This window comes from Hyalella azteca, unplaced genomic scaffold, assembly GCF_000764305.2.
Source record: "Hyalella azteca isolate HAZT.00-mixed unplaced genomic scaffold, Hazt_2.0.2 contig10727, whole genome shotgun sequence".
In the NCBI taxonomy this organism is placed as follows: domain Eukaryota; kingdom Metazoa; phylum Arthropoda; class Malacostraca; order Amphipoda; family Hyalellidae; genus Hyalella; species Hyalella azteca.
Genome location: NW_025940754.1, coordinates 85,438 through 102,042, shown reverse-complemented (window position 1 = coordinate 102,042; position 16,605 = coordinate 85,438). Strand labels below are relative to the sequence as shown.

General features: G+C 37.2%; 1 protein-coding gene across 1 annotated transcript in view; it reads left to right on the top strand.

Moving 5' to 3' along the window:
- Nucleotides 1-8,471: 8,471 nt before the first annotated feature.
- Nucleotides 8,472-16,605, top strand: part of LOC108669977 — a 30,745-nt gene continuing 22,611 nt past the window's right edge. The window contains exons 1-2 of the mRNA XM_047882560.1: nucleotides 8,472-8,476; nucleotides 8,556-8,598. Coding sequence (XP_047738516.1) covers nucleotides 8,472-8,476; nucleotides 8,556-8,598 — 48 coding nt within the window. The remainder of the gene's footprint in view (nucleotides 8,477-8,555; nucleotides 8,599-16,605) is intronic.

The window sequence follows — 16,605 nt, the reverse complement described above, 5'->3', positions numbered from 1 at the left end:
TCAAATATGAATTATTAATTATCGACTGTGACGAAAAAATTATTTTTTGGATATTTAAAAATACACCATACAGGAGCAACAAATTTAGCAATGCTTTAAACGATTTAGCTATGAATTAAACCCTTTATTTATCAGTCATGAAAATTAATAAAATTAATTGCGCATTTTCCAAATGGCACTTTCTGTGAAGTATTCGACTCCACAACCTAAGAGTGGGAGGAATTAAGCTCATGTTGAGTTTTCTAACCTTTTAAATATTGGGTCCAAACCTCGCCCGAGAAATTAGATCCGCTAACATTAGATCGAATATATTTGATCTGTAAATATTATTTCTTGGTAGCCCTGATTAGGCCCGTGAGTATTAAAAGACGTAAGGAAACAGGAATATTTCTGGCTGAAAATTTACCGTTTGGATGAGATTCCAAGAAACGCCCACGACGCTGACAACTTGAGTACCAAAAACCTTATGAATTATGACGGTCACTTTGGCGAATTTCCGGCGCTTCACTTTCCTTCATAGGGAATTTTTATTGTGCAGGGGAATAACAGCTTAAAATTTTAGTTTATGTGAAATATACACATGCATACCCCAAAAATGAACGGAAAACTATGTTTATATGATTTGAAATTATATCTACACTCGTTTTCAACTCGGAGGAATGAAAAGCAACATTATTAATGGTGAAAAATATGAATAATTACTTTCTATAATTATATTACTCTTATATTAATTTCCTTTGAAACCACTTCTTAGAGTATATGCAACATTATAATCATAAACTTGATAATTATTCATTTGCATCCGAACATTTATTTAAAAAAAATCTGCGTATACATTTATTCAAAAGTAAGTTTCATGTCTCTGTGAACATTTGACAACAAAATTATTTATATAGAAGCAGTCGTAATGGTATATTTATCGATCATCATGATATCAATATGAATAATTATAATGATAAAATAAATAATCCAGATAATATAAAATAGAGACTTCGACGATACATTTCGTAATAACTTTAAAACTGGCGTAAAATGCATATTTTTCTAATAATTTTAATCTCATTTTGGTCACTGAAAAACAAAGAAGTAATTAACATCATTCAATAATTTTCCTACACAACTAATTATTAAGAAATAATTTCCTGCGTTTATCGAAAATGGAATAAATAATAATGCATCTGTAAAAATATGGTTAAACTATAATAATTATTACTAATATGCAAGATCTCATATTTTTAAAAGAAAGTCTAAGTTATTAGGTATTAGTTAATTATTGTTTGTAGGGAACGCTCAATGAAATCACTTTGAAAAATATTGTAAACTATGCGTATAGAACTAATTCCTTCGTACTAAAAAATTATTCTGTTACGTCAAAAGGAACTTATTTGTACGTAAATAGTTTTTTTTATTATTTTGGTTCGTATCTGTCAACGTCAACTTTAGTTTAGTATCAACAGCATTTGTAACATTGCAAATTGGACTTTACTGTGAATGTTGAATATAAAAGGTTTTCAGAATTATTAATTCGTTTTCTATGAGTGGCAGTTAACTGCTTCATAGTTCTGGTATCATTTCATTCATGAAAATAGCAAAAGCAAAATGCGAAGAAAGTTCTTCTATATTGAGCAGAGCTTTGGCTTCTCGATAACAGCCGTTATCCAACAATAAATATTTTAGAATTGGACTAGGATACGGATTAATAGAACACGTCCTGCTAACTATGCTCGCAGTGACCATTTTTCAATCAAGTCGAACCCTTGTAACTCATGTGGACAAGTGACAGATTGGATGGGGGAGTAAGGCCCCAACGAGTGGATTTGCAGCATTTAGTTTTTATGAAGCTTCAAGGATTGCAAAGTTATATAACAGAGTAAGAACACAGCTTAAGGAACGAGTTCATAATTAGGCATTATAACTTACTTGACTTTGCTGAAAATATAAACTTAAGCAAACAGACTTACCGCATTCTTATTTTATTCTTGGCGCACGCTCCTGAATTTCCAGCGACGTTCACTGGTCCACACAACTGTTTTCTCGCCGTGAAATTTCTCTCTACCTCAAAAAAGACTGACGACCTGAAATTTGAGAGTGAAGGAAATTGCTTCATTGCTGAGGTGATAATTGCCTATTTTGAGTCCACGTATATATATATTAGTATTAGATGGCAGAATTTAATTGTTTATACACGTGCGATTGATGACCAGAGAATTAGTTGATTTATATTATCAGGGAATGGAACGTATATATATATATATACGTTTTTTCAATAGATAATTGTTGCGAACATAATTTATTGCAACGACGCAACTTCCGTCAGACTTAAAATATATTATATATCATATATGTAGTTGGTTGATGCAGATTTGTCATGTAGAGCGATTGATTTTAATAGAATGCACTATTTAATATCTACATATACAAGGATAGAGCGTGGGGTCCTAATATTGATCAGTAGTTGAATGAGTTTAGATTGGAAAAAGTCAGCTCTAGAATACTTTCTATGAAGCCCAAAATTCCTGCCAGAGAAATTTCTTCGCCATGGCAGACTGATTTATAATGTGAAGCTATGGAATATGTAAATCATGTATTTAAAGGTTTTAGTACACACCATAGTGATAGTATATTCCGGTCTACATTGAATATTCCAGAGATCCGGTGTTAAAATCTCAAGGATTAGATTATTATTGTGAATTTATTTTTTTAGACATCCGCTTTGCCAATTCCTGAAAAATTTCTTTCATTCAATATCATTACAATGCTTATGAATCATAGAGCCAAACTGGCTTGCCAAGACAATATTTTTGAGCTATACAATCTTGTTTACAATTGAGCCGTGTCAAGTTTTCTGCATCAAGTTGAACCGTGTGAAGCTTTCCCTCCTTCAGCACAAAAATGTTCATGTCCGTACTAGGCAGGACCCTACCTACTACAATAGTAGAAAACACACACAGTTTTACGTAATGTATTGACATATAATTCAGTATCTCAGACATTTTGAAGTAAGATTCTACTTGAAAAATATCGGAAACTCGAGACTCCTTTTAAATGTTATTTGGGTTATTTTAAATGTTATTTGTAATGTTGTTAAATGTTATTTCAACCAGTCAATTTGCTATTATTACTCTGCCATTTCAGAAGGATCATATGTAAACCTACACAGTTTGACAAAACTTATAAAGAACGACATGTTTTGAAACGATTTAATTTTATTTAAATTTAATTTCTTCAGGTACATTGTATGTTTAAAATTGAATAAAAATGCTTTTTCGATGTTCGGCCTATTGTTTTATTACGGTTTTAATGATCGCGCAACGAGGGTTATGTATCGTCCATCAAATATGATGCAAATAACCCTGCCAAAGATAAACACAGAATTCCATAACCATTTTTGTTACCAGTTGTTTGCAAAAACTTGGGCACTGAACGGAGTTCTTCGTTCAATTTTAATTTCAATAACTAGAGCGCTCAAAAACTTTCTCCTTTCCCAGAATTCGAATAACTCCATTCCGACAACATAACATTCTCCCAGCAAAGTACATGTAATATTACCAGCACGCAATGTCAATAAGCGCCCCCTAAATGTGCAATGACCTTGCAGCAATGTAACATAGAAAAATAAAAAAATATATATATTTTTAGAATGGTTTGAAAGGCTATACAGTATTGGGTTTTAAAATTTTTCTTACTGTTGAACATCATTTTCATCTCTTTTTTTGCGATTCGAATTTATATTGTGGTCTGCGTTATTATTATTATTATTTTTTTTGTTTTCTTGCGGCCGAAGAGCGTTATCACAGAACTGTGCAATATTATTTTATTCTTCTGTGTTATTTTCTGTAATTTATCATGTTTGCGATTATTCATATTAGATAGCGAACTGATCAGTGTTGATATATTATTTGTGCACGTTTATATATTCATTCACGCAGGTAGGTTTCTGTAACCAAGCAGGTCAAAAATATTATTGGTTTGTGTCAGGAACGTTTCAGATTCTCAGTCCGGACTCCTACATCCTGTGACCGAAAGTCGCAATTCGATACCACGGATATTTATATCCTGACTGGACTAGCAACACATGGCTACTTCAGTCCTCATCAACTTATGAATAAATAGTTGTTATCAGCATAAATAAATTTATATACAAATTGTTATCAGCAATTTTCTCAATAACAATCATAAAATTAAAGGCATCAATCATATAGGTAGTCACGTTATGATATTTGGTGGGACACTAGGCTTGATGTATGCATAGTTAGTGAAAGACAATTATATTTGCTATAACTCCGCCGCTCAATAACGCTCACCGTACAACAGTATCTGCAATAACACCGGCACCCAATAACGCTCACCGTTCAATAACACCGGCACTCAATAACGCTCACCGTACAACAGTATCTGCAATAACACCGGCACTCAATAACCCTCACCGTACAACAGTATCCGCAATAACTGTGGCATTCAATAACCCTCACCGTACAACAGTATCCGCAATAACACCGGCACTCAATAACTCCAGCGCCCAATAACGCTCACCATCATCTACGCCTCATTCATCACAAGCGTCAGGGCGTATCACGCTGCGCCAGACTCGCCGTGGCCCCAAATTTATAACAAAAATTTTGTGTCGGCAGCTGAGGCAGCAGCACATGCCGTCCCTGATAGCGGCTGGCGTCATGAAACACAACGGAGTTCAATAGTAAACGTGGTTGAGTGATTTCGTTCTTTAACATATGTGAGGGTAGCAATTCGAAAACAACTGCGATGCGCAGCAAATTTTTTATTAGGATTATTTTTTGAGAAATAAATGAAAAATTTCTCAAAATTATAACGGGACTAAAAATATACCGTCACGCAATTTTCGTATACATGTGAGGTCGAAGCTTGCTTTACGAAATAAACCGAAATTAGGTTTTAAAATCAACTATGTCATTTCAATGAAAAACTATAGAAGTCTCACTTTTACATCACAATTTCGTTATAATGTAATTTTACTGCTAGAGGGAATGAACTGGATGAAAATCTTTTCAAACAAGTGCAGGATGAAAAACATGGTAGTGTTGAAAACTTAGCCTTTAGCAAACTTATATAAGGCTAAGTGGAGCATTTTTTATTAGATTTGATCTCGAAAATGTACAGCCTGCATTAAGCCATGATCATCGGACGTAAACATTGCCTTGACTACATCAAGTAATCAAGAAAGATCACTTACTCCATCAATTACGGTCGCCCATTAACGTCTCAGTCTCGTCTGACTCTCGAATGCTCACCTCCTTCATCAATTACGGCTCCCATTAACGTCTCAGTCTCGCCTGACTCCAGATTGATCACTTACTCCATCAATTACGGCTCCCATTAACGTCTCAGTCTCGCCTGACTCCAGAATGATCACTTACTCCATCAATTACGGTCGCCCATTAACGTCTCAGTCTCGCCTGACTCCCGAATGATCACCTCCTCCATCAATTACGGTCGCCCATTAACGTCTCAGTCTCGCCTGACTCCCGAATGATCACCTCCTCCATCAATTACGGTCGCCCATTAACGTCTCAGTCTCGCCTGACTCCCGAATGATCACCTCCTCCATCAATTACGGTCGCCCATTAACGTCTCAGTCTCGGCTTCAGTGCTTAAAAATTTCACCAATCGCGTTCACGTCAGCTTCATTCCCGAAGCGCCATGCAAGGTCTCAAGGCGACAAGAACAAGGAAGTATTATTCTAAGAAGTACTGAAAACAATGTAAAATTTAATTCATAAATTCGGCGCAACGAAAAAATGAAAAAATAAAAACCAATCACAACTCACAAAAAATATTGTTTGGTTGAAATTTGCGAATACGACAGCGAAACTGAAAGTGACAAACCCGACTACATGCAGGAAATTAAAATATATTTTATGAACAAACATCTATGTTGTGCGCACGTATTTGTAGTTTTGCGCACTTAATTATAGTTATGCGTACGTATTTATAGTTATGCGTACGTATTTATAGTCATGCGTACGTATTTATAGTTATGCGCACGTATTTATAGTTATGCGCACGTACTTATAGTTATGCGTACGTATTTATAGTTATTAGTGTAGGCTGGCAGAATTTCTTCTTTTAAGCAATTTTTGTTAAAGACCCAGAGAATTAGTTTTATTTATTAGCTTCTTGTTAGTTTTTCAATAAGTCGTACTAAACTCTTCGTATAGGTGTTGGAAGATTGAAAATTAAATTACCGATAGACATTTTTAATATTGAACGACGTTTCAAATGTACAACATACATTTTCAAGTTAAAGACGCATTGAGTAACGAAATTTGGGTTGACATATGTACGAAATCAAGTAAATTGGATACCATTCAAATAATGCTAAAATTTCGTTAATGTGATACTACAGGAAGATTTTACAGGCGCAAAAAACTACTCGGAAAACAATCTCAAAGTTCTGACGAAGCCGTGGTTTGAAGGTTGATAGCTGGAGTCCTCTGCTTAATGATGAGGGCCTCAGCTATAGCCAGTCGTATAGGATCGGGGCACCGCATAACGATACTGGTGCATTCTGTGAGCCCGATGTAGTCCATATTAGGAAGAAGTCTACAACCTTCTTTATTGCAAGAAAATTTATAGACTACATTGGTCTCTTGGAGAGGTCCTGTTCTTTTGCAAGGGTTATTGTTCATGACAATAACCCTTGTCATTTATAGTTATGCGCACGTATTTATAGTCATGCGCACGTATTTATAGTTATGCGTACGTATTTATAGTTATGCGCACGTATTTATAGTCATGCATACGTATTTATAGTTATGCGCACGTATTTATAGTTATGCGCACGTATTTATTACATTCTCGTGTGTAAATTTTTTCCAACATTGAGTTCGATTTAATAAAATAAGTCTTGGACAAATATAAGCGGGAATAACAAAAATCAAAAGCTCGGCGATTTCAAATTGTAAAAATATATTTTAAACTAAAAGAAGTTTGCTATGAATAACGGAAATGACAATTTAGTTCACATCTTTACAGAGGAACCATAATTTTACTTCCATCACCTATGATCATTCCCCGTAATTTCAACCATTTCCCATCGCCTTCAACCAATCCCCCTCAACGACTGCCATCCCCCCGCAGCGACAACCATTCCCTCACACTTTCAAACCACCCTTAAGCTATTTCCCTCACATCTTATAAAACAACCACAAGTTGAACGCCCTACCACATTTTCATTAATAACGTGCTATCAAACTAGCATATAAACTTGAAAGTCTGAGTTTCCTGGAAATCTTTCCAATTAGCCAGCACACCTGGTCGTCATCCTGAGTGAAAACCTGCACACGAACCTGCGAGCAGATCTGCTCATAAACCTGCTCAGAAGCAGCTAGGTCTGCAGTAATGTCCATAATCCTGCGAGCATTTCTAGCCTTGAATCTGCGTGCATGAGTTTGTCAGTAAACCTGCTTGCGAAGGTGCTTGTATACCTGCGCCTGACCTGTGGCTCGAGGTCACTCGCTGCTTGGTCAACTTGTCCGTTCCCGTCTTCAGATTTTTCTATCACTATAAGGCGACATTTATAAGGCGACTATTTATTTATAAGGTGACAATTGGTACATTTTTACTTTCTTTACTTCATTCACATGTCTTCTTGGACCTCAATACTTTTCTTTGCCACGTATGCCCTGTTAACAACAAGTGAGCGCTGTATTTATAGTGAAATAGGAATTATTTTTAAATCAAATGTTTGCAGCTACGTGAAGAAGCAGTCGTAAAGGCACCGGCAGTTTGGGCGCTTGGCACTCGCGACGGCGCGTCGGCGTCACGAGACGTCGGGTCTGAAATTCTTCTTCAGTAGACGCCGCGATGTCGTCGGGGGAGGAGCGCGTGGCTGCGCTCCTTTCTGTCATCACCGAAAGCCGCGTCGACGTTGAAAAACTTAGAAAGCTAAAGGGATATAGGAAATTAATGAGACTTACTAACTCGCACAAAACTGCGACTAGTAGTCTCATTAAGGACAACAAGTGCGGTGCCAACAATATTATTGAAAATAATAGAAAAAGAAACGTTAATTCTAGATATGATAACAAATCTCAAAAGTGCAAACAGGATGCCGGTGCTAATTTAACAGATAGTGAGAGTGAAGGAACTAATGCAAGATATTGTGAGTTGTCATGTGGTGCACATGACACATCGTGCAGATCTCGTCCTGTACTCACATGGATGACAGGATGTTGCGTGGCTCTCATCTTCTTGTTCATCCACCAACACGAGCTGCTCACCCATCACGGCTTCTCGAGGTTCTGGCTCAGCTGGGAGAACGTCGCCCTGCACGCTGAGGTGGTGAGTGCAGTAATGCAGTCATGCTACTCATTGCTTCTATTACTTCTGTTACTTCTGTTACTTCTGTTACTTCTGTTACTTCCATTACTTCTCGAGGTTCTGGCTCAGCTGGGAGAACGTCGCCCTGCACGCTGAGGTGGTGAGTGCTGAGTAATGCAGTCATGCTACTCATTGCTTCTATTACTTCTGTTACTTCCATTACTTCTATTACTTCTGTTACTTCTATTACTTCTCGAGGTTCTGGCTCACCTGGGAGAACGTCGCCCTGCACGCTGAGGTGGTGAGTGCTGAGTAATGCAGTCATGTTACTTATTGCTTCTATTACTTCTGTTACTTCCATTACTTCTACTACTTCTACTACTTCTACTACTTCTATTACTTCTCGAGGTTCTGGCTCACCTGGGAGAACTTGGCCCTGCACGCTGAGGTGGTGAGTGCAGTAATGCAGTCATGTTACTTGTAATACTATTACTTCTGTTACTTCTTTTACTTCCATTACTTCTACTATTTCCATTACTTCTATTACTTCTGTTACTTCTATTACTTCTCGAGGTTCTGGCTCAGCTGGGAGAACGTCGCCCTGCACGCTGAGGTGGTGAGTGCTGAGTAATGAAGTCCGGTTACATGTTTATCTTATTTCTGAATTAGTCTCGTCTATAATGTGCATTTTATGAAATCGCATGAAAACATAATTTTCATGCGGTTAGTTGGAATAATCTACCACGGAAATGTGAAAGATTTTTATATATTACTACAATAGACGTAAAGGGAATACAATACAATAATCTACTACGAAATAACTTGAAACGGATGGAAAGGTTCTTCAAAATATTTATTGTCTATTTCATTCAAATCATTATTCACTCTTACCGAAATTAAACTAGTTTGATAATTCTATACTATTGGAATGATTATTGTTTTATTGTATTGCCAAAATAAGATGTTCTTATTCCAAAACTCTTGAATGGTGTTCGTATGGTGAATGTGTCAAAGTTAACGAGGAAAAGTAGTTGATGAAATAATTGGAATTAAACAATACTTATTTTATAATAGAATAATTTTTCCTTGATTGCTTGTTGCATAAGGAAATAGTATTAAGACAATTATTTTCTCAGAACGAGTGTTCATGATGGGCAATGTAGCCGCGGCCGTAGCTCTAGCGCTTTTAGCCCACGCAGCGACACGTGTAAATTCTTGTAAAATAGGACAAGGACGCCTTTGGGTCGTCGTCGAGACCCTGGCCGGTGTTATGCAGCGTTTTGACCTGCGATATGTTGTGTTCTGGCCAGCAGTCTGTTGTGTTCTGGCCTGCAGTGTGTTGTGTTCTGGCCTGCAGTGTGTTGTGTTCTGGCCTGCAGTCTGTTGTGTTCTGGCCTGCAGTCAGTTGTGTTCTGGCCTGCAGTCTGTTGCGTTCTGGCCTGCAGTCTGTTGTGTTTGTGTTATGGCCTGCAGTCTGTTGTGTTATGGCCCGCAGTCTGTTGTGTTATGGCCCGCAGTCTGTTGTGTTATGGACCGCAGTCTGTTGTGTTCTGGCTACAATCTGTCTTGTTCCGGACCTCGAAATTTTACATCGCGTTATACTAAACCGTCTTCAATTGTTAAAAGAATGATTCATGGTAATTACTATTCTTCACAATTTTCTTGGTTACAGAAAATATATAATGGCCTATCAATTCATCATTTGTAACCCTTTCCGCCTGGTGGTTCTTTTTTCTTTTGGGCTCAACTTTATTGCAATCTTATGCAATATTCCGATCTTGAAAATAAAATCAAAACAACATTTTGAACCGCGATACGAGTTACTAAAATAAGAAACGTGCGACAGATCAGCAATTTATTAACATTTTTTAAAAACATAATTAAATAACGGATGTTTATAAATTTACACGCACAATTTCTTTTCGTAACAAATAATATTTTTTCGCCGTCGGGACCTAACCCACTTAAGCAACACATCCATCTTCCCTCGCTTGCTTCGTCCGCTTTATATAAGCTGACGAATAATTCAAAAGATTTTGCTTGGAATCTTCCTCAAAATTTATGTAGAACAGAAAAAAATCCGGTGCGTCAGGCACGTCGGAATGCTGCAAACGTGAACACGTTAAATCATTTTTATCCAAGAGGAAATTAGGGTTGTGGGTTACACAAAATTCTTTTTATTGCCGTGGAAGGAAAAAATCTCTTATATATACCCGAATATGAGAGATCTTTGCTATTTAGCCTGAAAATGTTAGATCGTTTTACGTACCATGAAAGTGCTGCAGATTTTACTCTATTCTCAACTAAAGAGGGAGATCATTTAACTTAGCTTAGGACATATACTCTTATGTTGTAAGATCTTCATAAGTTATACTGAGAGAAGTTCTGCATTTTTCAATGAGAGAAGTTCTGCATTTTTTCAATTTTCATGACACAATGAAAAAGTGTCACTATTACAAGTTTTCCTCCATAATTAATAATTTAAAATAAAGGATTATTATTCAGCAGCCTGTCACCTTGCTAGCAAAAATAATCCGATCGTATAAGGAACTGCAAGAATATTAATGGCCACTGAAAAGTCAGTTTTTGGACAACGATAACTGAGCTTTAATTTCCGATCATAATTCCTTCATGTTTATCACCCTAAAGTTTCTTTAATTAACCTAATTTCGGAATATTCGCTCAGTTTTCTTCTTGTCTTTAATCTGAAATAGGACTGATTTTAGGCGTACACCAAATTCATCTAAATCAAAATTCATCCTGTGCTAGCCGTGCAGAAAACATCAGATGCAAATATACATGTATAATCCAATCGTGAAATGAACTGCATGAATATTAATTATAGTTAATAATTATAGGTTTATTAATAATACTCAAAATTACTTCTGCATTTAGAAGTTTTAGTCCAGTCCCATGCTACGAATTATACACGTGTCAATTAGCCCGCACATATAATAAATATTACATAATCATTTCATGCATTTTCTCCTCAGCAAGGCATAAATAATCAGCCAGCCACTGATTAATCTGTCAATTCCCGGGAGCAAATAATTCTGCCGGGATGCGCAAGACAAATTTGAGTCGCTCGCAAATTTTGACCTGACAGCCAAATCCAACGTGAGCGACCCTAGGGGATAACTGAAATATTCAGGTGGAACGGCCGACACGCTCTTACCAGAACATTTTTTATGCAAACATTTTCCTCGCATCCATAAATATCGACCTCATTAACGCTTATATATATGCAGTGCAAGCGGATTCATGAAACAAGTCACGCTGCAGATCTGGATGCAATAACACTGACATCAATCACCTCTGGATTTTAAACGTCAATCGGAAAATATTCATGAAATTATAAGAAATAACTGCAACAATATACCCACTATACCATTATAATGGTATAGTAATCGTCATTCTAATCAATACTTAATCTTTATTTATCGTGTTATTTATGTCACACAAAAATCGCCGAGAGAGAACGACCAGAGTTCATAATCTATAAAACAGCTTTTATTCATCATATTCGGAAATTCATGGCGTCTTGGTACGTTGAAAGATCTCACATTTTCAGGCTAAATATGCGTACCTCCAAGAAACTTTTTACACTCAATAGTACAGGCAAAAAAATACTAGATAAACAGCAACCTCATTTGTGAACCAAATTGTTAGGTTTGAGGCAGCCTTTTTAGCCTTTCCGGCACGAAAAAATAATTAATTTTGAGAGGCCACGAAATAATTCCAGGAAATTAATCGAGGCGGGTAATTGAAATGTCCGCAGAATATCATTAATTAAATCGTCCGGAATTTTTCCGGAAAGTTTTACCTTCCTGTGAACGCCCCGAAAAAAGTAGCAATTAAATTAGGCCTTACATTGAAACATTGATAGCCTGGAGACCGAATGTTAAAAGCTTCTTTCTAGGAGTAATCGTGAACTACGATGGTGATTTCATTTTCTAAGTTTTTCATATATATAATGAAAGCTCAGAGTTGGTGAAGTAATGTAGTTTGATGACAAATTTTCTCTCAGCATCTTGTTTTCATTTTCGACCTCAAAATATCGTTACGATGTCATTTTAAGATGGAGGACGCGAGTTTGGGCCGGCAGAGGACTTGGGGTGGGCCTGTGGCCGCGGCCTCCGCGGCGCGGCTTTTGGGAGCGGCGGACCAAATATCCAGGGCTCGGCTACTTGCGGCGGCGAGGAGAGAGAGTGGCTTGTGGCTTCACGCTATTCCTTCGGATGCTCTTGGAACACTTCTAGACCCCGACTCCTTCCGCGTCTCAATTGCTCTTCGAGTTGGCGCAAATGTATGCGAACCCCACACTTGTCGGTGCGGAAAGTGGATGGATGCACGAGGGCTGCATGGCCTTTCTTGTAAGTACAGCGCTGGGCGACATCCAAGACACTCGGCTCTGAACGATGTGATCAAGAGGGCTCTTCAGGGCGCTGGCGTCCCTTCATGCCTTGAACCCGTTGGAGTGGACAGAGGGGATGGTAAGAGACCAGATGGCTTAACGGTTTTCCCGTTTTCTAATGGGAGGTGTTTGTGCTGGGATGCAACCTGCGTCGACACTTTTGCTGAGTCGCACGTCAATAATTTGGGCCCTGATCATTGACATGAAACCATTCCCTGTTTTTAATTAATAAAATCAATTCCTTTTTTTTTTGTTGGAATGGTGAGTGTGGGAGGCCTTTAAAAAAATGTAAGATAATTATTTAGCAACAAGATTTTCATTTAATAGTACGAGTATGATCTATGGAAAAGTGCCTCAATTTGTGTGATGATTAAATTGAATAAATTGAACCGGAATAATGGTATCTTATTAGGCGTCCAACATTCGGTTTTTCCCACGAAAAGATATCCAATAAAGTTAACATTAGACTTGAAATGGTCAATATAGTCTTGTTGATAGATAGTATCTACAGTATCTACCTACATGATATAGTATCAACAGTATCTACATATATGATATAGTATCTACAGCATCTACCTATATGATATAGTATCTACAGTATCTACATCTATGATGTAGTATCTACAGTATATAGTATATACCTATGTGATATAGTATATACACTATCTACCTACATGATATAGTATCTACAGTATCTACATATATGATATAGTATCTACAGTATCTACTACATGATATAGTATCTACAGTATCTACATATATGTTATAGTATCTACAGTTAGAAGTTGCGATGATGATTGAATTATGGCATCAGCACTGCATATGCGTCTGCGCTTGAAATGCTGCATGGAAAATATGCTTTCTGCTCATATTTTGCTACTGCTTTAGTAATCCCCCTCAGGGGGGACTTCTGACGTGTGCCTGTGCGCGTCAAAAGTCCTATGGGATTTCGCGTTCCTAGGGGGATTGTTCCTGAGCGCCCCACCGCTGAGCTCGCGGTGTCTGACTGCAGGTCTCAGTTGTGGGGTTAGGTTATTATGTAGGTAGGATTCCTTACATTTCCCTTCTCTGTCTCTCTCGTGCGGGCGGCCGACGTCCCGTGTAAGCGACCTCTTGTTCGAGTGTCTTAGTTTCTGTTGCTTTCCACCTGTCCCTCCTTGTCACCTGTCCCTCCTTGTCACTTCGTCTCTCTGAGATGCTAACGCTGCTTCTTTCGAGCCAGCTTCAGCGGGCTGGACATCTGAGACCTTCCGCCCCTTGTGGGTGATGAATAATTGAGACCTTCCACCTCTATGGTGATGTTCATCTTGACTTTCGGTGCGAGATAGCTAAATAGCTGAAGCGCTAGTAAACATTTGGCCACTAAACTAAACTAAACTAACTGCTTTAGTAATCATCAGACGCATCCCTTGAGTTGTCAAATAATTTTTTGTTGGTAATTAACTCATTTCCTACAGTAGGACCTAACCTACTGGACAATTTCTAAGTGACAAGAATGCAAGTTAAATAAGTAATTTGCCCATCTATTAACAAAAAACGATTGTGGTCTATTAACCGAAATTATTCCCACTGTCAATCATCTTAATTGGTCTAGTGTCGAAAGTTTTATTTCACTCCACAATCAGAAAATGTCTACAGAAAATCTCACAATTTTCCGTGCGAGTATCCATTTAATCAAAAAAGTTTCATGATGAAATATTTGCATTTATCCCAGAGAACTAAAGTCAGATCATCAGATAATTAAAAAAACTTTACTTTATAAATCAAGTTTGTTTAAAAAAATATGCCTTATTTACGAGGTCAGATCATGTCATGGACCTCTCAGAATTTATGAGCCATGCCGACGGCCTACAAAACAAAGCGCTGACTTAGCGAAGGGCGAGAGCATTCTGCTGCTGCCCTTAAAGTTCTGGAGCACATGCTTGCCAGTGAGAGTAATTTTATTTAGTAGGCTGCATGCCTTAGTTTGAATACGAATGATACCTATATAGAATGAAGTTTTACAGCAAGTCATAAAAGAAAGAGAACAGGGTTGACGCCCGAAACATCGAACACCTAACAATACGTATTAAATGAAAGAGCAGGAGCTTCAACGAAGGGTTCGTTGCTTCAATGTATCTTCAATGTATACAAATGCTATTTTTAACTTTCCTTAGTTGTCTGCAAATCATGCTCCTACCTTTTCACGGAATAAATTCGCGCACCCAAAGTTGTATACATAATACATATACGAAGTTGTATACATAATTAATATATATTGGTGTAAATATTTTTCGCCCTGAAATCGTATGTTATAGATTTCATGTGTGATATATTCAAGTATTTGACTAATATTAATCTTTAATATCAGTGATGTGATGAACTCATAACTCTAATCACGATAAATGTGCGCGCATCCGACGCTGACAAGGCAATAGGACCACGCAGATGACATAGAGGACGCGTGTTCATGATAGATGACGTCACCGCTCGACAAACCACCAGAATTTTGCAGTGAAAAACTGTACCCGCGCTGAATGACGAGTGGGAACAGCCACTTAAAGTCGGGGAAAAAAGGCAATCATTCACGTTTGTGCCCGGCCTGTGGATAATTCACTGTGCAACAAAAAAATTTTTTTCATAACTCAAACCAAAATACCTTTCTCTTTAGGAATCAAGGTCGCATATAAATCTGCAAACAGAAGTACTCTAGCACGTATAGTTTTCGAGATATTAAAAAAAATTGATGAAATTCATAAAAATACAACATTTGGTAAACTGAGCATGATTAAATAATATTGGATTATACATTTCAAACATCGTATTTATGAAATAAAAATATAAAAATGGTAATCAAAACAGTTTAAAAGAAATTTTACCTAATTGCTATGATATTTATTTTACAAATGCTTTTTCCTTCTTGATTTGCGACGGTGAGTAGATTCTTCCTCCCTCTGTAGCAACCAACAATAGTAGCAACCAACAACCAATAGCATCATATTTGCATTAAATCGACCTTGATACCGACTTTCCAAAAGCGCAATATCTTGGTGAAAACGCTCACCATGCTCATCACTTATATCCCCAAGGTTTTCAGGAAAAAAAATCCAAGTGGAAAAAAAGCATTTCCCAAGTGGGGTTTAGCAAGGGGAAAATCCAGATCATTGGAACAGCAAATGACATACTCTTCCTTTTTGAGCTTAACCATTGTGTTAAACTGACACAGCAGTTAGAACAGCAGATATGAGGTGCCCAATTTTTATCCTGGTCCCCAACTTGACAGCAAAATAGTGCCTGTATGCTGTCTTCACCTTGGAGGCCAGATTTTTTCTCTGGTCTTTTGGGGTGAATTTGCCACAAATGTAACAGAAATTGTCAGGGTTGTTGTTACAATTTCGACGATTCATTTCAAACAATTACTGCTTAATTGAAATTTAAAAAATCAAATTAGTGCTTACTTCAGATTAATTAATAGCCTAGATTTATCACGACCAAAATTTCTGGAATTAAATTGTGAAAAAGTTTCAGAAAAGTCAATAGCAATGGTACAAACACTAAAAAATATTATCTCAGCCATTATTATACAATAAAAGTGTATTTGAAACCACCAATACACAACACACTTTTACCAGGCAATCCTTATTTTGAATGTACTTTCACTTTTGGAGGCTGACCCTGAAGTTATATGCATAAAATACTATAACAAACATAACTCGAAAACCTGACGTGCTAGAGAAATTTCAAGGGCATACATGGAATCAGCGTAAAAAAACACATCAGATACAGGTAATTTCATATGAGTAGCAAAAATTTTGTTGTACAGTGTAATGGACTAAGACGCCAGCCAATATATAATACAGTTCATTATATCACAGGTGCTGGTGAATACTGGTATTATTTTTAATGTGATTGCAT